The following is a 22,769-nucleotide window of genomic DNA, read 5'->3' on the forward strand; positions in this document are numbered from 1 at the left end:
GGAGATTATCAGTGGTCTTGTATGTCTTCCATTTCCTAATAATTGCTCCCACAGTTCATTTCTTCAAACCAAGCTGCTTACCTATTGCAGATTAAGTCTTCCCAGCCTGGTGCAGGTCTACAATTTTGTTTCTGGTGTCCTTTGACAGCTCTTTGGTCTTGGCCATAGTGGAGTTTGGAGTGTGACTGTTTGAGGTTGTGGACAGGTGTCTTTTATACTGATAACAAGTTCAAACAGGTGCCATTAATACAGGTAACGAGTGGAGGACAGAGGAGCCTCTTAAAGAAGAAGTTACAGGTCTGTGAGAGACAGAAATCTTGCTTGTTTGTAGGTGACCAAATACTTATTTTCCACCATAATTTGCAAATAAATTCATAAAAAATCCTACAATGTGATTTTCTGGATATTTTTTTTCTCAATTTGTCTGTCATAGTTGACATGCACCTATGATGAAAATTACAGGCCTCTCTCATCTTTTTAAGTGGGAGAACTTGCACAATTGGTGGCTGACTAAATACTTTTTTTCCCCACTGTACTGTACCTGTTTGGTTGTTAAACAAAATCGATCTAGTGAAATAAAATAAAGAGATAATAAAAGCATTAAAAAATATTATTTGAGAATTATTTTGCTTTTGAAAACAAGTTAAATCTACTTGTTAAGTTACTGAGCAAAGAAAGGATAATGTAATAATTTGAATGAAGCAGAAATGTGATTACCTAATCGCATTCATGGTCACTTATGAACATTTGTATTGCTTCACTTTAAAGCCTCATAGCAAGGCATCATACCCTACAGTAATCCATGCCAACTGTAACAAACAACTATGATAGCTGTACAGGAATCATTACCAATGACAACATTCAACGCAGTCCAAAATACCATCTAATTTAAATGAGTACACTGTTATATTAATGTTATATTGATATATTATTTCCATTACATTACTTTTCATCAGATGTTGCTAGGAACCAGAGAGTTTACTAAACTACAATAAATGATTCCTATTTTGTAACTCAGATATTCCTGTAAACATTCATCTTTAATTGATGCATGAAAGCAAAAATATTTTTTGCTTGCTCAAACAATTGAAGCTTTTGGAAACGTTAGACATAAAGTGTGAATATGAATAATACTTTTGAATATGAATAATGAAAACCAGGTGTGAATTTATTCTGCCAAGAATTTGTAGAGACAGTGTTAAGCAAAAGTCCTAAGACAATAAAACGAGCATTAAAGTTGAAACACTAGAAATATACTGTATGTATAAAAATGCTAAAACTAACACAAATACAGGTATATGTTCTATACAGAAAGAGGAACAATTCGACACACATTAATGCCATATTGCCTCCCTCCATTGTATCATTTCAACTCTCAATGCGCTTTTGGGAATGCAAAAGCTTAAAAGGATGAGCTAATGCTTTTCTAACAGTTAAAAAAACATGCTAAAGTATTATTAACACAAATGAATTATTTGCTTCAGTTGACAAACCATTTGGATCCCACCCCTCTCGTTACCTCGCTGTGCATGCTGTTTATATAATACACCTTCACAGAATGCTGAAGAACAATCCCTGTTCCACTCATGACTTTATACAGACTGAAAGAAGACAGTTCTAGTTAGTTAGGCACATACAGTAATACATTTCTGCAAACTTGGAAGCATTAGACATTGCTGAGAACTAACGGAAATCTAAAAACTCAGCAATTTAGACATGGATGTATACGTGTTAACTTGCTAGAACCATGAGGCTGAATAAAGTATGTGATTAAAAACAATTTTCACTAAAGTTTTCGCTAAAGTGCTATAAGCTGATTCCCTCACTAGCAGCGCCTTGGCTTGGGCACACAAAAGTTATTAGGTTGTTTGTCATGACACGATTGTTGTGAGTTCTTACACCATTTTGTTAAAGATGTTCCCTATATCTTTGGCATTCTATTATTTGTTCAACAAGCCACTCTGACTTTAAACATAAACATGGTAGTTCATGCTCAACCATTAGTACATTTCAGTTAATAAAACCTGCAGCAGAACATCTATTTACATGATATCGATTCACCTTATATTCTAAGTGTGCCATGTTAGTGTGTGGAGTGCTTTATATGACCGATTGAAAGAAGATACATATTTTTTTTTAATGCAAATGTCCACTGAATAAAGAACATGAGAAATGTCTATTCAACATTGCACATAAAGTGGATTGGAAGTTGCATAATTGTATGACTAAGATTTATCATTCAGAATACTCTGTAAGAATCTGGAATGCTTAATATGATTTTGTTGCTTTGTTTTTGTAAGACAAAAAAAGGGGGGGAAATATTGGAAAGGAAGGCAATTTTATCTTATTTTCGTCCAAGTCACCATATTCATAGTAAAAGTCAATATTTGAGGATTCTAAAGTGGAAAACAATGTATACAACAACTACATTTCCAGTTGTCCATAAATGTTGATTTATGTCAGGCCTTTTTCCCTGCAGTACTGTCGTCAAAGTCCCAAGGACATACATCTGCTTTTTTCCCACCACTTACAACCCCCCCTTTGGGCTTTGGATTGCTCTGTTTCACTGCAGAAGTACCCTTGTCTGTTCCTTTTTTCTCTGATGCATCCTCATAATCCCACGGACAGACTTCAACTGGCTTCCCTTTAACTGCTCCAACATTGCCACTTTTCTGTTTTTCTACCGTTGGCACTTCCTGACCACTCTCCACATCCCAAGGGCACACTTCTGTCATTTTGGATTGGCTCGTATGTTTCTCTGTGGATTTACTTCTGTCCTTGGCTTTCGCTCTACTGTTGTCATCGTCAGTGTATTTTGCCTTCTCTTTCTCCTTCTCAAAGGTTCTTGTGAAAGGTGTGCTCTTCTTTTTGGAGGGGAATTCCTTTGTTTTGGAAACCGTAGTAGGACTAGGAGTTTTCTCAGAATTGGGAGATATAGCTGGGTTGTCATAATCCCAGGGACAGACGTCAACCTTTGCAACCAGCTGGAGGAGAGAGCTGCCTGGTGATTTGCAGGGTGGTTCTGACAGAGCACCATTCCCTTTGCTCTCCACTGGAGTAGTGAACTTGTTGTGCCTGGTCTTGTCAGGTGAACAAGTTACCTCAGCTGTCTTGGCAGGCACCTCTTCAAAGTCCCAAGGGCATACATCAACCTTCTTTTTAGAGCTCTCTGCTGCAGGTGGAGGCTGGTTAGACTGGATATTCTTAGCAGGTTGAGGAACCTGACTGGAGGATTGCGGCTTGGATCCCTCCACTGGGGCTTTGCTCTCACCTCCATCCTCCCAAGGGCATATTTCTGCTCGCTGGATGTCTTTAGAATGCCGGGAGCTTGTGGAAGATTGGTCACTGCCTTTCTGCTTTTGCTGTTGGGGCTTGACCCCCTTGGTTCCATTTCCATGGACTGTGGTGGTTTCCTCGGGTGCTATGGAGACATGCTTCTGGACCCTGTTCTCAGAAGGTGTTGGCAGGTCCTCTACTTCCCAAGGACACACCTCTGTGAGGTCTTGGATTTCCTTGGCCTTCGATGGGTCGGAACAGATGGACGGCTGGCTGCCACTCACCTGCTGCTTCATGATCCCAGTTTTGGCTGCAGTCTGCTTGTATTCCACCGACTGGCTACCGATCATGTGGGGATAGCAATCATCCTCTGACTCTGGACTTTCCTTGGTTTCTTTAGCGTTCTGTTGGACCTTCTTGCTGCTGTCTTCAACAGTCTGTGTCTTCCCTCCTGTCAAGCCCAAGGTCTTCTCTTTGGCGCTGGCGATGACGCTCAGTGACTTCTGCAGCATGGACGTTCTTGGGTGGATGGGCTTCTTGTCTTGTGTCAGGTTATGAGCACTGGCCGACTTGCAGACCAAGGGAACGTTCTCAGTCGATTCGCTCACAGCGTCTATCTTGTCATTGGACTTCTTCTTGACCAGCTTTTTGCCCATCAAGGTGTCTATAAGGGATCCCTCAGTGGTCATAACCTCCATCTTGTCAGTAGCAGAGCTGCTGGAGTCCTCGCTCTGGTCACGGACGTGGTCGTAGCTACTGTGCGACTTCTTCAGGGTGAAGACCTTGCTCTTCAGGGACTCCTCTTTGGCAGGCTTCCCCGGATGAGAGGGGTCGAATGGGTTCTTTCTCAAGACGCAGATGCTGTTGCGATTGCTCCCATGATCGCCCCCTTCCTTGTCTTCACGGCTGCACTGCCGGTGTACCGTCTCTGGGATCTCCGTAATGCGTCTCATCAGGGAACGACCCAGTCCCTTCTTGGAGCTGCGCTTCTTCTGCAGGTGAGGGTTGTTGGCCAACATCTTCTTCCTCTTGTATATCTCCAACTGGGAGTACAGTTTCTTCAGCTCCTCCTGGACATTTGTTGAAAACACATAAGGACAAGAATAAGAAAAGAAAAAAAGAGCCATTAAAATGAATGAATATGACTAAAAGTAAACTGGGCCTGTTTTCCGATAGCGATTCAACTTAAGCTTCCAAGTGTTTTAACGATGCATCTATTGCATACAGAACATGCACATTTGAATTTGAAACACGAACGGTGCTTAAACTACTGACAGTGCTTCAACAACGTACTACAGTGTATAACATGCTCTTTGACATAAATAAAAGACAGGTTTTGGACAGTATTAAAGATGCAATAGGCAGAAATCGCTTCGCCATTTCCTGGTTGCTAAAACTCTAACAGTTCACCTAATTTCAGTTTATGTGAAAAAACAAGCAGTCATTGTGTAGAGAATCATTGTACCATCTAAACTGCTGTAAAATATATTTTCCATAACCAAAAATATTGTATTTTCAGCTGTTTAAAGCTGGTGTACAAAACCGAAAGTAAAAGATGCAAAAACAAAACCTAAGCATGGGTAGCATAGAAATAGGAGATCTTATCTCTCGCACTGATAAATACACTTGGACAATGTGCTCAAGTCTTTGGCAAGAGACTTCTTCAGCTCTAACAAACAGAAACCTCTGCTCACATTGCTACATTTTTCCTAAAGACTGTCGCTAGACCTTATGTCTGCAAAAATCTTTCTTTTTGCCACAGTCAGAGGACAAGGATTCAAAAGCTACTGTATCAACAAGGTTATGCAATTAAATGAGAGAATAGATTTTAAAAAATGGAAAGGGAAGGCTGCTCACCCGGATGTCCTCTGGATCCAGACTGTGTTCGCTCCAGGCTGATGTTATGCTGCTGTTGAGGTAAGATCCAGAGCGACCCATGTCCAACTCATCCTCATAGGCCTCAGAGGCAATATCATCTCTCATGTGAGTACCATGAAACAGAAACTGTAGTCGACAAAAGAGAGTGCAATGACTTAGTTTGATTTGGTTTCGATGTAAAATAGCAAGTAATGCTATGCTCAGAATAAGAGCTTTACCTTGGGGACAATCATTAGCCCCAGAGTGACAGTTACAGTCAGGTGGGTGTGAGCAAACCATAGTAACAGCATCCAGTCTGGGTGGAGCTCAGGTGCAAGAGTAAACCTGTACAGAGAGAGAGAGAGAGAGAGAGAGAGAGAGAGAGAGAGAGAGAGAGAGAGAGAGAGAGAGAGAGAGAGAGAGAGAGAGAGAGAGAGAGAGAGAGAGAGAGAGAGAGAGAGAGAGAGAGAGAGAGAGAGGGGGGAATTAGTGAGTGAGTGAGAGAGAGAGAGAGAGAGAGAGAGAGAGAGAGAGAGAGAGAGAGAGAGAGGGAGAGAATTAGTGAGTGTGTGAGAGAGAGAGAGAGAGAGAGAGAGAGAGAGAGAGAGAGAGAGAGAGAGAGAGAGAGAGAGAGAGAGAGAAGGGAATTAGTGAGTGAGTGAGAGAGAGAGAGAGAGAGAGAGAGAGAGAGAGAGAGAGAGAGAGAGAGAGAGAGAGAGAGAGAGAGAGAGAGAGAGAGAGAGAGAGAGGGAATTAGTGAGTGAGTAGAGATATAAAATGAATATTAAAATCGAAATTCCAATTAGAATCTGGCTCAACATTTTCCAATCAGTTATAGAACCAATTTCTCTATATGGCAGCGAAGTATGGGGTCCGCTCTCTAATAATGAATTCACCAAATGGGACAAACATCCAATCGAAATACTGCATGCAGAGTTTTGCAAGACTGTATTGCAAGTGCAAAGAAAAACTCAAAATAACGCATGTAGAGCAGAATTGGGCCAATACCCCCTCCTTATTCGAATAGAAAAAAGAGCCATCAAATTTTACAACCATCTAAAAACAAGTGACCCCAAAACATTCCATCACACAGCTCTACTATGTCAAGAGATGATACAAGAGAAGAGTCCCCTCAGCCAGCTGGTTCTGAGGCACAGTTCACTAACCCAAACCAACCTCATTGAGCCTCAGGAGAGCACTCATAAAATCTGGCCCAACCAAATCATCACAAAGCAAAAATAAAAATATATCAACTATTGGAAAGACACCACAAAAAATAAAAGTACACTTCAATGCTATTTGGCTCTAAACAGACAGTACATGGTGGCAGACTATCTGACCACTGTGACTGATAGAAAACTGAGGAAAACAATGACTAGGTACAGACTCAGTGAGCACAGTCTGGCTATAGAGACCGGTCGTCACAGGCAAACCTGGCTGCCCAGAGAGGACAGGCTTTGCTCACTCTGCCCCTGGGGAGAGGTAGAGACAGAGCTGCATTTCCTATTACACTGTGACAACTACTCAGACCTAAGAGAATCTTTCTTTCCCAAAATTATCATTCAGTACAAAGAATTTGAAACTATAAAATGTAATATTCATTTGTTTTAATGTATTGTTATTCTCATTAATATTGTTGTTGTAGTTGCTGTTAATGGTAATCCAATTTCCACTACTACTATTATTATTGCTGTTGGTCCCACCATTTTTGTTATATGTATACTTTGACAATGTAAGTAATTTAACTTGCCATGTCAATAAAGTCTATTGAATTGAATTGAATTGAGAGAGAAAGAGAGAGAGAGAGAGAGAGAGAGAGAGAGAGAGAGAGAGAGAGAGAGAGAGAGAGAGAGAGAGACGGTAAGCAAAAAAAGGGAGTGTGAAACTGTAATAAAAAACACATTACAAGACATACAGTAGGACCCGGTTCTATATTTAGCAGAGGTTGTGTTGGGGTACAGATGAGATTCCCATTTGAATAATGCTATGCAGAGTCATTAATCATAGAGCTCATTGAGAAATCCACTGAGTGCTGGCATCTGCCTAACTGACAGTTTACAGTGAAGATATTAGGCCTGTTAGCTCCACTACACAATGTCACCGTTAGCATGTTTTTATTCGATAGCTGATCCATACATGTCATATTTAATAGATTGTGACAGGCAATGTTATTTCATTCTAGCTGTAAACCTAACCCGTAACCAAAAAGTCATTGGCAGAAACATTATAGCGTGACAGACAAAACAACTGATTCTAAGCATCACACTAAGCACATAATGCACGTTGCAGAATTTAAGTGAATGACAGTGGTTTTTGTGTACTGTATCAAGTAAGACATGTATTGTTGTGCTGCAGTAAACCCCTCAGACACAGACAGTGTGAGAGACATACACAGGATATAACATGTTAATTTTAAACCAAACTCGATTTATGCACTGTCTGTCTGGGCGTGAACATATTTCATTCCACTGCTTGGAGTGGTTTATCCATGCTGATTATTGCCTCAGTAATCCATTTCCCATCAGGGAGATTGTCTTCACCTTGGATTGTTACTGTATAGGGCACTGATTCTCTCTGATTTAGAAGAAGCAGCTTGATAACTTCCCACTGGGCACACACTAGTTGAATCAATGTTGTTTCCACGTAATTTCATTGAAACCAACGTGGAATAGAGGTTGGAATAGACGTCTGTGCCCAGTGGGTTCCTTGCTGAACTATATTAAAAAAGGCATTTTGAGGCAGCAACAACATTGATTACAGATCCACTGCAATTCTATTTTCTACTGACTTCTGGACCGACGACCAAGGAGGAAACATACTAACAGTGTCCAGAGTGACCAAAATGTAATAGTGGAATAGTGCTTTAATTACAGTAGCTACAGTGTAGTGATTCAGCCTGGTCTCATTGTCCGGGACACTGAAATGAGTATGATACTGTATGTTACGTTTGGTATGGTTACGTAAGACAGAAGGTTACTTAAGGCAAAAACTAAAGGAGGATGGTTGGTCATGGTGGCGTATACCGCGAACGTCTAGTAACCAAAAGGTTGCATGTTTGAATCTCATCATGGACAACTTTAGCATTTTATCTCATTAGCCATTTTTCAACTACTTGCTACTTGGCAACTACTTAGCATGTTAGATAACCCTTCCCCTAACCCTAACCTTAACCCTTTTAGCTAACCTTCCCCTACCCCTAATCCTAACCTAGCTAACGTTAGCCACAACAAATTAGAATTCGTAACGTAACCATTAACCAAACTCCTAACCTTAACCCCTAACCCCTAACCTAACATCCACAAGTTAATACAAACCATACGAAATGTAACATATCATATTAAATGGAGTGTCGTGGTTTTACGTACAGAATAATATGAATTTGCTCTGAAACCAGGTTGAGTGATTAGGAGGCGTGTCCTGTCACACAGTAATTTAACCACTTGAAAGCCTACATCCCAGTAAATGGCATCCAGCAGGCTCATTACTTGGCAGGAGTTGGTGAATGGTTATTTAATGTACAGTTAAAGTAGTTATAGCTAAAAACCATGAGGGGAGGCTAAGGTCTAGAGAGAACGGGTGGTACAATTTCATGAGTGTTTCCCAAAACACCTCATTAAGCAAACATTCAGTAAAATCATTGGTAGAGCGATGAGTAAATTTGTGGATTGTGAAATAATCACAAATAATGATCTGAACACTTAGCACAGAGAGTTCCCTAATTGTCCCTACAGATGCCACAGAAAGTATCCTTGACTTTAACTGGCCACAGTGGGACCACATGCAGGTTCTATGAGTAACAGCCATAGATTATTTTAGCTCTAACAAGCCCAGGTGATACTCCCTGGTGACAAGCTCTCAGCATCTCCCAAACAGACAAGACACATTTTGCATTTACGTTGGGCCTCGTCTTTGCTTTTAGCTGCTAAAACCATCCCAACGCCATAACAGAAGTCAAACGACGGCATAAACACACGCTGGGTGTCAAATTTCTAGCTAATACTGGTAGCCTAGCTGTTAGAAGGTTGGGTCAGCAACTGAAAGGTCCATGAGTTGACAAGGTGAAAAATATGTTTATGTGCCCTTGAGCAATCCAACTTAACCCTAATTGCTCCAGGGTTGCCGTTGATAATGGCTGGCCTTGACCCCACTCTCCAAGGGTGTCTCATGGGAAGTTGGGATATGCACTTGTACATGTGTGAAACAGGACAAATATAACAGACCGGTTAAAAGGTAAACCTCCATGCCTTCCCATCCTATTTGTGGGAAACATTGGCGGGCAATTTTTCTGTAATTTCTGTTAACGTCTAACTTAAATTATGCTGCCAATAGCTCTGAATATCTATGGTGTGTCAAAACATAAATCATGATGACGTGCCTAATGACTGAATAATCTGATGTAGCTGAGCTCTCAATAAGGAGGATTCCAACTGGGAATGGGTTTGGTGGTGTCAGCTGAAACGGTGCAACATCTAATTTAGGATGTCTAGTACTTGATATACAGGCTACACGGAAAGCAGAGGGCACATTCAGTCTTGGATACCATAACAAAACTCCCCTTTGAAATGCATAGATACTAAACTTGTGGCTCATTGAATATAGTTGCAAATTGGTGTACAGCAATAGGCAAGCCAACAGTGAGTGATAAGAAAGTGTCAGATTGTTTATCTATAAAACATATTAAAGTCCATGATGTGTAATATTCAATCCATATACTAATCTCTAAATATAGCTAAATATGACAAAATAAATACACATCCATACTGTCATATCTCTCCCCACCACAGGTTGGGGTCTTTACCTAATAACATGGAAGATGGCAGACAGGATGAGCTCGTTGTGGAGGGCGATGGCCATGTAACGGGGCTCATGGAAGGCCGACGGCACTGTCCTCACAGTGTAACACAGGTACACTCCCCACAGCAGGAACAGGAACTCTGCTGTGGGAGAAACAGGAAGAAGGATATAGAGAACTTCTACACAATGGAAACTATACAGCTACTGTAGGAGAGGAGTTAAAGCGGAAATCAGCAGTAGCAATAATAACAACGCTTTTTCCCAGCCCCTGTTTCGGTAAAAAGCTGAGTGATGGGGCTGGAGAAATGTAACCACAGTCAAATTCATAGATATAGCTATGGATGCAAGGACTGATCATCCATGATATCAAAATTATAGTTTTAAGCATGTTTTGAGGCTGTAGTGTTTGTTTATATTTCCTTTGTTTACAAACATTGGAGTGAAACAAGCTTATAATTTGGGTTCTGATGGGATACAACAGTTGAACTAAACTCATGAGGCATTTATAAGTTATATTCTTCAAAATGTAGCAACTGCTGATTGCCCCTTTAAAAATAGATAGATAGAATACTTTATTTATACTCAGGGGGAAAGACATAAGAGTAACAACAAGCAATACATACATAGCCTATGCATTAAGCTTGGAATGCAAAGGAGGATAGCATGGGAGGTTTCACCCTTAAATGCTCCCTTCCTCACCTTAGCAGTATTACTATCGACATCGACCACCCATGCACTCCACAGTTAACTGATTTCATGGACTCAGGGCAATATAGATTGTCTAACACTGGCATGTTGAAAAACGACATGTTCAATAAATGCAACGAAAATGCAAACCTGCTCCTACTGGATGTATTCTCTGGACACTCCATGAGTGACAACTGCTGATGAAGCTATATGAGATTCGTCCAAGGTTTTCTGGGTGTAGCTTAGCCGGCTTGACAGCAATAAACGTCTGCCGTTTCCATGGAAATTAGTCACCATTATTTTGACATTCACATTGTTTGTCTGCATGAATGGAAAGTGCTCCAAGGAAGTGCTCCAAGGTCTGACAGAGGCCTATGTACATTACACAGCAGGATAAACACTATTGAGTGCCATAACAAATGGCATTTTGAGTGAGCTATGTTTATCTAAGGACTAAGATCCATCAAGAGCTCTGACAGTCTGTAATCTACCATGGCCCTGGATAGATATTTAGGTCTACATCAATAAGCGACAACACAAAATGGCCGCCCTGTGTTTCCTATAGTTGAGTCGTTCCGCGAAAGAAGTCCCTTTTGGGTAGTGTAACTCACCTTATTTTAACATTCTGTCATGACATATTTTAATAAGGTAAAATAAAATAAATTTCTATAGTAAGTGTCTACTATGTGCCAAATAAAGTAACAGGGTTGACCGTAACAGGGTTGATGATTTAATCTTAAATCAGCCATGAATCCCCTTGTTACAAAAAAATTAAATTGTTAAAATATTTCTAGCCTGTCTATCTATGGGTAACAGGGTTGACGTGTTATCCTCGACCCGCTCAGTTTTTCACCACAAAACACCAGAAAATGGCCAAAAAGAGTAGAACCAGCTCACCTGCTTTTAGACTATGATTTGACTATTACAGTGTCTTCAGAAAGTATTCACACCCCTTAACTTTTTCCAATTTTTTTGTGACAAGGTGGGATTAAAATGATTGAATTGTCATTTTTTTGTCAACGATATACACAAAATACTCAAAGTGAAAGAAAAATATGTCAAAGTGGAAGAAAAATTCGAACATTTGTAAAATAAAATAAGTATTCAAACCCCTGAGTCAATGTTAGAATCACCTTTGGCACCGATTAAAGCTGTGAGTCATTCTGGGTAAGTCTAAGAGCTTTGCACACCTGGATTGTACAATATTTGCACATTATTATTTTTTAAATTCTTCAAGCTCTGTCAAGTTCCTCTGGTCAAAAAAATATCCCAATGCCCCAGGGCAGTGATTGGGGACATTGCCCTGTGTAGGGTGCTATCTTTTGGATGGGACGTTAAACGGGTGTCCTGACTCTCTGTGGTCACTAAAGATCCCATGGCACTTATCGAAAGAGTAGGGGTGTTAACCCCAGTGACCTGGCTAAATTCCCCCCTCTGGCCCTCATACCATCATGGCCACCTTCTCATCTCCAGCTTCCAATTGGCTCATTCATCTCCCCTCCTCTTTCCTGTAACTATTCCCCACATCGTTGCTGTAAATGAGAATATGTTCTCAGTCAATTTACCTGGTAAAATAAGGGTAAAATAAAAAAAATAAAGTTGGTTGTTGATCATTTCTAGACAGCCATTTTCAAGTCCTGCCATAGATATTCAAGCCGATTTAAGTCAAAATTGTAACTAGGCCACTCAGGAACATCCAATGTCGTCTTGGTAAGCCACTCCAGTGTATATTTGGCCTTTTGTTTTAGGTTATTGTCATGCTGAAATGTGAATTTGTCTCCCACTGTCTGTTGGAAAGCAGACTGAACCAGGTTTTTCTTTAGGATGTTGCCTGTGCTTAGCTCTATTCTGTTGTTGTTTTTCTACCTAAAAAACTCCCTAGTCCTTGCCATTGACAAGCATACTCATAAAAGCATACCCATAACATGATACAGCCACCACCATGCTTGAAAATATGAAGAGTGGTACTCCGTGATGTGTTGTGTTGGATTTGCCCCAAACATAAGGCTTTGTATTCAGGACATAAAGTTCATTTCTTTGCCATGTTTTTTGCAGTTTTACTTTAGTGCCTTATTGCACACAGGACGCATGTTTTGGAATATTGTTATTCTGTACAGGCTTCCTTCTTTTCACTCTGTTATTTAGGTTAGTACTGTGGAGAAACTACAATGTTGTTGATCCAGCCTCAGTTTTCTCCTATCACAGCCATTAAACTCTGTAACTGTTTCAAAGTCACCATTGGCCTCATGGTGAAATCCCTGAGAGGTTTCCTTCCTCGCGGGCAACTGAGTTAGGAAGGATGCCTGTATCTTTGTAGTTACTGGGTGTATTGATACACCATCCAAAGTGTAATTAATAACTTCACCATGCTCAAAGGGATATTCAATGTATTTTTTTTTTACCCATCTACTAATAGGTGCCCTTCTTTGTGAGGCATTGGAAAACCTCCCTGGTCATTGTGGTTGAATCTGTGTTTGAAATTAACTGTTCGACTGAGGGACCTTACAGATAATTGTATGTGTGGGGTACAGCGATGAGGTAGTCATTCAAAAGCATGTTAAACACCATTACTACACAGAGTGAGTCCATGCAACTTATTATGTGACTTGTTAAGCACATTTTTAAGCGGCACAGGTCCTAATCCAGGCACTTGTCATCTCCCGTCTGGATTACTGCAACTCGCTGTTGGCTGGCCTCCCTGCCTGTGCCATTAAACCCCTACAACTCATCCAGAACGCCGCAGCCCGTCTGGTGTTCAACCTTCCCAAGTTCTCTCACGTCACCCCCCTCCTCCGCACACTCCACTGGCTTCCAGTTGAAGCTCGCATCCGTTACAAGACCATGGTGCTTGCCTATGGAGCAGTGAGGGGAACGGCACCTCTGTACCTTCGGGCTCTGATCAGTCCCTACACCCAAACGAGGGCATTGCGTTCATCCACCTCTGGCCTGCTGGCTCCCTTCCTCTGCGGAAGCATAGTTCCCGCTCAGCCCAGTCAAAACTGTTCGCTGCTCTGGCACCCCAATGGTGGAACAAGCTCCCTCACGACGCCAGGACAGCGGAGTCACTCACCACCTTCCGGAGACATTTGAAACCCCACCTCTTTAAGGAATACCCCCCCCACCCCAAAAAAAATGTGTAAAGTGGTTATCCCACTGGCTATAGGGTGAATGCACCAATTTGTGAGTCGCTCTGGATAAGAGCGTCTGCTAAATGACGTAAATGTGCCCTTGAGCAAGGCACTTAACCCTAATTGCTCCTGTAAGTCGCTCTGGATAAGAGCGTCTGCTAAATGACTAAAATGTAAATGTAAATGTAATTTTTACTCCTGAACTTATTTAGGCTTGCCATAAGAAAGGGGTTGAATACTCTTTACTCAAGACATTTCAGCTTTTCATTTTTCATTAATTTGTAAAAATGTCAAAAAACATAATTCCACTTTGACATTATGGGGTATTGTGTGTAGGCCAGTGACACCCAATCTCATGTTAATCCATTTTAAATTCAGGCTGTAACACAACAAAATGTGGGAAAAGTCAAGGGGTGTGAATATTTTCTGAAGGCACTGTAGATGTTCAATGTTTCTTTTGAATAATATTTTTTTTTAAATAATAGTTTCACCATATTAAAATGAGAGTTCAGTTCACTTAATAGGGTTGACATTGTTGTTGTTTTTTAAATATTAAAATGAATCAATAATCACATTAAATAAATAATCATCTTCAGAAATGACATTGTGAAAGCAACAAAATAACTAGGGCTTTACAATGATTATGAAAACATGGAAAATGTTGGGGTTAAATTGGTAAAAACCTTCCTAGAAGTCACAGAGGGTACACAGAGGGACATGCCAAAATGCTGAATTTTATTTACAGTATATATTAAAGAGAACTCTATTTAATATAACAGGCTTTTAAAATCCGATATTGGTGCACAATTTCTACTTAAAACATCAAACCTTCTTATTGAGGAATGTAATGTTTTTTTTAAATATTTGTGTTGTGCTGCATTTTACTTGTTTTATGTTGTATTTGATTTTTGATTTTGTCTTATGAAATTGTATATGCAGGCCTCCCTTGTGAAAGAGACCCTGGTCTCAATGGTGACTCACTGCTTGAATAAAGGTAAAATAAAATAAAATAAAATAAAGGGACTCATTTCGTGGAACGACCCAGTTGCTCATACACAGCTTAGTGAGTCAAATTTAGCTGGACTTTGAAAACAACCCTGTGTTCCATTCTCCAGTTTTGCCCTTCTTGAACACAAAGATGTTTGGCTTCATTAGATCACAGCTCGTAATGGTTGTCCTGGGCTACACCTGTTGCACAAATACAAAGCAGGGCCGGCGTTCTGTTTTCCTGGACCTTAGACAGCATATGCTTAAAACAAGTCTGCTTTTCACTCTCAATTTGGGCTGACTTGCAGGCTACCCAAGGCATGGTTTGAGGGAAACAGAAGACACACACGTGTTCCTGAGAGTCTTATCTTTCAGTGAAGGGGTCATAATATTTTGTAGCTTAAACCGTTCAAAAGATACCCGATGGGTTGGACAATACTTTTCTCGTCAATCATCTTGAAAAAACGTATACTTACAAACTGGAAATCAACCAATCCTCCATCGTTAAAACAATGGAAAGATCAAATGCTTTATTATCTAAATGTTGAAAGTGTGTGGGCGACAGAGAGAAACAAAATGGTGCAGTTTGAGGCCATGTGGTGGAGAGTGATACGGGCGCTGGAGACTGTCGTTTGTATGTTTATGTTTTGTATTATAAAAAAATAGTTTAAAAAATCGTACAAAACAAAAAGAAGAAAAAAGATAGAGCCACATATGTAAGAAGAAAACCGAAACCGCTCTGTTTATTACAACTGCATCTAGCGGCTACTGACGTGACTCTGGTTCAATGAACCAAGAGCAATTTTGTATTTATTTTTCTCTCACGACCCCATTTTCAAAATCAGGCACATGTATCACAAGATAAACTCCATATAAAAAGGGAATCTATCCCAAAAACAACGTATTCATATAATATATTTATAAGCGTTCTCTCTCTCTCTCTCTCTCTCTCTCTCTCTCTCTCTCTCTCTCTCTCTCTCTCTTAAGCCATAAAATACATGATTGGCCCTCGTATCTTTAAGAGGAAGCAGTAAGATCACTGTGGTTCTGTCTCAGTTGGTGAGCGAAAGGAGCTGGCAATTCCCGCAAGCATCACATACTAAAAATGCACTCGCTTGCAGAGTCTGCTAAGTGGCATGTATTATTATCGCCAACACAAAAGAGTTTCCAGGTTAAATAAAGATTTTTAAAATGTCACTTACCGACGGCCATCATGTAGTCCCAGCTATCTAGCAGGCACATGCTGAACTGGAGGCTGTCCGGGTCAGGGGTGTAGCCCACCTCGATGAGGGCCAGGTTCCTGTCCAGGTTCTGGCAGACGGCCGAGGTCCAGGCCACCAGGAACCAGCAGACGATGAGCAGGATAATGGCCAGCAGACGCAGCACCCGCCAACTGGTCATGTAGGGGATCCGCTGGGCCGTTCGTGACAGGAACACCTTCAGGACCCTGGGGAAATGGGGCAGCGCAACATCAAGACAAGGAGAGGTGCTGTTGTGGTGCTTCTTGTTGATTTTATTGTTGTGGTTTTATTGTCATCTTCATCTATGAATTACCTAAACATTCGTCATTATAGTCACTTTCATCTTTCTCATCAGCATCATCATGCAATGATTTCAATGTAATGATGTAATAGTGGCATTGCTATGTCTCTTAATTCCCTTCCCTTTTCTCAAATGAACAGCCATGGGGGCCTTCAGAGACAGAGAGGCCCCGTTAAGTGTTCTAACATCAGCCTATCCTCATTATTAGCCCCTAAACTTCCAGACACATTGATGAAGTGTCCTGTGCATCCCCCTAATGAGCTTCTCTCAAAAATGGATCTATGCATTGTGCTCACTTTCCCCTCCATGACTTCCTCCACAACTCACCTTCCGATTACCCTTGCCTAAATTAATTTCCCCTCACCATAATTAAGAGCTTCATTAGGTATTTTTGGCACTTACACCTGCCGAGAACCCTGCCGCTGTCGCCATTTCCGATCACGCTCCTGTATCTCTTTAAATACGTCCGCCCCATGTCTCATTATCAACCGTTCACAGGGGCTCAGCCTCCTCCTCTCCTCCTCTAGATCCCCCCCTCTCTCCCACAGCTAGCTTTGACTAAGTGGTTTCCCTCTTTCTACCATCATTCCTCACTCTATTTGTTTTCTGCCTCATGGCCTGTCTCAGCCATTCGATAAAATGTAATAAATTGAGACCATTTGGGCCAAAGTGCTCTCTGTTGTTTGTTTTTTCTCCCCTCTCTTCCTCCCAAACTTTAACTGGGCAAACTCTCAGTCTCGCTTAACGAGGTAGTGAATATTTTCTAAAGTGTGGCCTGATGAACAAGCCAAGAAACACCACTAGCTGCACCCCATACTTTATCAGGGCTCTTACTTTCACAGTATCACAGTGGGTCAATAGGTATTAACTGGCTTGTTTAATGAGGTTGAGACAAATGTAGGTGGCTGGTGGATAAAACAAGAGATTGTACTGTAAATGTGAATGCACTTACAGGACTTAATACATTATTACTGTAAATTACTGTAATTGTATGTGCCAGACTTTGTCTCATCTGCAGTGAAATATATTTTTAGTCCAGGAGCTTAATCTACTGTAGGTCCAGGAAACCGGACCTTGGGGTATATCCTTTCCATTGTTTTCCCTTTCCTTTAGTTCATTACCATTGCGGATGAGACAGACTTTGAATGTTTGCAGAATGGCCCTTATAGCATTCCATTTGATTCATGTTCAGAGTAAACCATATCCTTGAGTAACACCCTGAACTCTAAAGCTGGCAGAGCACAGGCAGGATGTGATTGGCTATGTTCAACCTTAGCTTCTTTCCTCCAGTACACAATCAACTACAGTAGAATCCTTCCCTTCCTCTCTTAGTGCACATCTTTCTCTGGTGTTCACAGGACATTGGTATTGGGATGTCCCTGTGAAAGAGGACAGCCCCAGTCACCTAGAGATGGATGTGACATGTAATAACATGGCCATCTAGAAACTGCCAATGAATCACCCTGTTTATTTATGAAAATGTTGAGCTGTGTGTGTGTGTGTGTGTGTGCGTGTAGAATATACTCTGTTACACATGCGCGTGCATGTGTGTTTTCCACTGCATGTAACCCTTTAAAAACCCATCAATCAAGTACTTTCCAGAGTCCCTTTCTTGGGACATGACTCTCATCCTAAAGTAATTACTCAGTAGGTAGCAATATAACATAATTTATCCCATTCCTGGTTAATAATAATGATTAAACATGGTAAAATAGTACCTGTATAGCTTTAGGGTCACTGTCCCATAGACTGTGGTGAATCCCAACAGGCGAACCCATCTCAACAAGATACAGCGGAATACACTGGGCTGGAAATATAGAATGACCACCTGCATTCAAACAGAGAGAGAACATGAGTGTAAATTACAATAGTTTCTGTGTATGTGATTATGCTGCTATGGTGTCCATATTAGGACAGTCACATACTGTAAAATCATACAAAATGGTATTAGTAACAAACCTAGTTGTCCTTGACCTTTGAAGGATGGAAGGACTGATAAATAACACAAACCTTATTTGCCAAAATAAGTTCCTGGAAAACCCCTGCTGTTTCTGTTCTCCTTTTTAATGTTAATGTGGTCTATCTTTGAGAGACAAGAGCATAGGTCAAATAAACACTGAGTGAAGTGGTGAGACATCGCCTACATTCAACTTCTAAGGGTGACTTTTAAAGTATAGTCGTGTAATCAGAATTGTGTCCATTCAACCAATAAGCCATCAATTCACCTTCTGTATGAAGTGCCTTCAGAAAATATGAATACCCATTGACTTATTCCACAGGTTGTTGTGTTACAGAATGAATTCAAAATTGATTAAATGTTGTTGTTTTTTTCACCCTTCTGCACACAATAACCCATAATGACAAAGTGAAAACAGGTTTTTAGACATTTTTGAATTATTTTTGCAGAAATATCTCATTAACATAAGTATTCACACCACTGAGTCAATACTTTGTAGAAGCACCTTTGGTGGTGATTACAGCTGTGAGTCTTTTTGGGTAAGTCTCTAAGAGCTTTGCACACCTGGATTGTACAATATTTGCCCATAATTCTTCAAGCTCTGTCAAGTTGATAGTTGATCATTGCTAGACAGCCATTTTCAAGTCTTGCCATAGATTTTCAAGCCGATTTAAGTCAACTGTAACTAGGCCATTTAGCAACATGGATGCAGCCACCACCATGCTTGAAAATATTTAGAGTGGTACACAGTGATGTAGCATGTTGGATTTGCCTCAAACATAATGCTTTGTATTCAGGACATAACGTTCATTTCTTTACCACATTTTCTGCAGTTTTACTTTAGAGCCTGATTGAAAACAAGATGCATGTTTTGGAATATTTGTATTCTGTACAGGCTTCCTTCTTTTCACTCTGTCATTTAGTTTAGTATTGTGGAGTAACTACAATGTTTTGATCCATCTTCAGTTTTCTCCTATCACAGCCATTAAACTCTTGAACTGTTTTAAAATCACCATTGGCCTCATGTTGGAATCCCTGAGATCCCACTGAAGTCGGTTACGACGGCGAACTGTAGTCAGATCAAGAATGAACTTCCCTTCGAAGGTCTGACATTTTGTGCAGAGATTATTCGGTTGTGCAAACCCACAGTTTCATCAGCTGTCCGGATGGCTGGTCTCAGACAATCCCGCAGGTGAAGAAGCCGGATGTGGAGGTCCTGGGCTGGTGTGGTTACACATGGTCTGCGGTTGTGAGGCCAGTTGGACGTACTGCCAAATTCTCTTATGGTAGAGAAATGAACATTCAATTATCTGGCAACAGCTCTAGTGGACATTCCTGCTGTCAGCATGCCAATTGTGAGCTCCCTCATTTATTGTCTCCAGCACAAGGTGCACCTGTGTAATGATCATGCTGTTTAATCAGCTTCTTGATATGCCACACCTGTCAGGTGGATGGATTATCTTGGCAAAGGAGAAATGTTCACTAACAGGGATGTAAACAAATTTGTGCGCAACATTTGAGAGAAATAAACTTTTTCTGCGTTTAGAACATTTCTGGGATCTTTTATTTCTGCTCATGAAACATGGGACCAACACTTTACATGTTGCCTTTATATTTTTGTTCAGTGTATGCAAAGTATGTACAGTGGGGTGTGAAATTATTGACACTCTTCATAAAGATAAGCAATAAGGACTGTATAAAATAAATAATTCAAATACTGAGCTATATTGTATGCACAGAATATATATATATTATTTTATACAATATATTATACAATTACTCAGAGAAAGAGATTTTGTTCAACAAGTAATGCTTTTTTTCTCAAAAAGGTAGGGGACAAAGGGGTCAAAATTATTGACACCCCTAAAGATTCTGATAAATAAAGTAGTCAAACTTTTAGTATTTGGTCCCATATTCCTAGCACGCAATGACTACATCAACCCTGTGACTCTATAAACTTGTTGGATGCATTTTCAGTTTGTTTTGGTTGCGTTTCAGATTATTTGTGCCCAATAGAAATGAATGGTACATAATGTATTGTGTCATTTTGGAGTCACTTTTATTATAAATAAGAATAGAATAGGTTTCTAAACACTTCTTCATTAATGTAGATGCTACCATGATTACGGATAATCCTGAATGAATCGTGAATAATGATGCGTGAGAAAGTTACAGAGGGTCAATGATCATACCCCCAAGACATGCTAACCTCTCACAATTACCAATAACAGGGGAGGTTAGCATGTCTTGGTGGTATGATCTTTGACCCTCTGTAACTTTCTCACTTATCATTATTCACGATTCATTCATGATTAATTCAGGATTACTATTGTATTAGTATAAAATATTATAATTTCCCCTAAAAATTTAGCATACAATATACATTTTAGCTCAGTATTTGAATTATTTATTTTATAGTCATTATTGCTCATCTTTATCAATGGTGTCAATAATTTTGATCCCCATTGTATGTATGTATGGTGGGATGGACACACATACGCACACACATACCTAAACACACGCACGCACGCACGCACACACACACACACACACACACACACACACACACACACACACACACACACACACACACACACACACACACACACACACACACACACACACACACACACACACAAACTCATCAACACTGTACCCATAGCTGGATCTGTGTTAACATTAATCTCTCTCATATATTCTGAGGGCGTACACTCTCCCTCTCACCCTCCAAAACAAGGCAGCGGGCACCAGATGAGGGTCTGTAATTGAAAAAGAGGCACAGCTGTGCCTTGGCCTCCTGCGGACCTCCACGAGCATCTGCTGTAGGGAGTCTTCCTGGTTTAGCCCTTAGTAGTGTGTGAATGGAGGAAATGCTCACTCTGTATAATCCAATAAAGCCTGTATGCTCACTGCCAATGTGAGTCCATCGGATTGATTAGCTAAAACTGCTTCCGTGCAGATTAATTACATCTCGGCCGTGTTTGAAGTACTGACTGTTTGGTCGTAATTGAGTGCTAAGATGGTTAGGAGAGGAGAGAAGAGGAGAGGAGAGAGAGTGAGACAGAGAGAGAGAGAGAGAGAGAGAGAGAGAGAGAGAGAGAGAGAGAGAGAGAGAGAGAGAGAGAGAGAGAGAGAGAGAGAGAGAGAGAGAGAGAGAGAGAGAGAGAGAGAGAGAGAGAGAGAGAGAGAGAGAGAGAGAGAGAGAGAGAGAGAGAGAGAGAGAGAGAGAGAGAGAGAGAGAGAGAGAGAGAGAGAGAGAACTGGTAATGGGTAAATACCATTGGGTGTTGATGTATCAGGAAAAGTATTGGGTTTTGGAGTCAAAGTCTGATGTTGTGGAGGGGTTCTGTTGTGTTGACTCTGTGTTAATTTCCTTGGTGAGTAAAAGTTTCTAACCATAGCCCCAGTACAGGTCATCTGGCTGTAGCCCCAGGCGGTATGTCTGTCTGACTCCATCCCCAGACAGACACAGTGTGTTACCCCAGACACTTGTCTGATGCCCAGTCCCAACAGTCTATACTGTGAGCAGACTTCCCACTGGTCACACCAAGTCATTCAACGTGGAAATATAGGTAATATTTGGTTGTGATGTTGATCAATGAGATTTCAACCTTTATTTACTTCTCAAAAAGACAGTCAGAAGTTTGTTGAATTGTAATCACTATGCTTTCAACCATCTAAAAGCACAACCAAATACCAAATACCAAAGGGAAAACAATGTCCGATTTTTGGTTTAGTTGTCATCTAAATGTGTTATCACTGCACTTTCAACTATTTAAAAGCAAAACAAAGTTCAAAGATGTTTTGTGTTCATACAACAACTTAATGTGTTATCACTGTGGTTCATCTAATAGTACAACAAAATGTTTGTAAAATAGCCTTAACTTAAGGCTATTTACTATATTACAAAAGTGATATTGAATTGTGTTTGGTTGTCAACACAGTCAAATATCAACATTTGAAGGCGATGTATCTTTTGTGCCACTGAATTTGTCTGGCTTTAATTCCAGTTTGTCTACCAATTAATAATTTATTTGTTGGATTCATCTCAACCAAGAATCAAAGTTAAATAATGGGACTAAATCAAATCAAACATTATGTTAAGTGCATTTATGTTTGATTTGAGTTCATTTGTCCTATTCTTTAACTTACATTTTTTGGTTGAGATGGAGACGTGAATCCAACATATCAATTATACATTTTTCAAATCCAACATAACCTCTCACTCAACGTCAACAAAACAAAGGAGCTGATCGTGGACTTCAGGAAACAGGGGAGGGAGCACGCCCCTATCCACATCGACGGGACCGCAGTGGAGAAGGTGGAAGACTTAAAGTTCCTCTGCATACACATCACTGACGATCTGAAATGGTCCACCCACGCAGACAGTGTGGTGAAGAAGGCGCAACAGCGCCTCTTCAACCTCAGGAGGCTGAAGAAATTTGGCTTGGTACCTAAAACCCTCACAAACTTTTACAGAGCATCCTGTCGGGCTGTATCACAGCCTGGTACGGCAACTGCACCGCCCGCAACCGCAGGGC

The 22,769-nt window shown here is 40.6% G+C and overlaps 1 protein-coding gene across 1 annotated transcript in view; it reads right to left on the reverse strand.

Moving 5' to 3' along the window:
* Nucleotides 1-535: 535 nt before the first annotated feature.
* gpr158a (G protein-coupled receptor 158a) overlaps nt 536-22,769 on the reverse strand; it is a 102,647-nt gene continuing 80,413 nt past the window's right edge. The window contains exons 6-11 of the mRNA XM_041880271.2: nt 17,990-18,099; nt 15,932-16,176; nt 9,932-10,070; nt 5,373-5,478; nt 5,134-5,280; nt 536-4,346 (exon numbers count right to left, since the gene is read on the reverse strand). Of these exons, the coding sequence (XP_041736205.2) occupies nt 2,460-4,346; nt 5,134-5,280; nt 5,373-5,478; nt 9,932-10,070; nt 15,932-16,176; nt 17,990-18,099 (2,634 nt within the window). The 3' untranslated portion in view covers nt 536-2,459. The remainder of the gene's footprint in view (nt 4,347-5,133; nt 5,281-5,372; nt 5,479-9,931; nt 10,071-15,931; nt 16,177-17,989; nt 18,100-22,769) is intronic.

The sequence above is a fragment of the Coregonus clupeaformis genome, chromosome 7, assembly GCF_020615455.1.
Source record: "Coregonus clupeaformis isolate EN_2021a chromosome 7, ASM2061545v1, whole genome shotgun sequence".
NCBI lineage: Eukaryota > Metazoa > Chordata > Actinopteri > Salmoniformes > Salmonidae > Coregonus > Coregonus clupeaformis.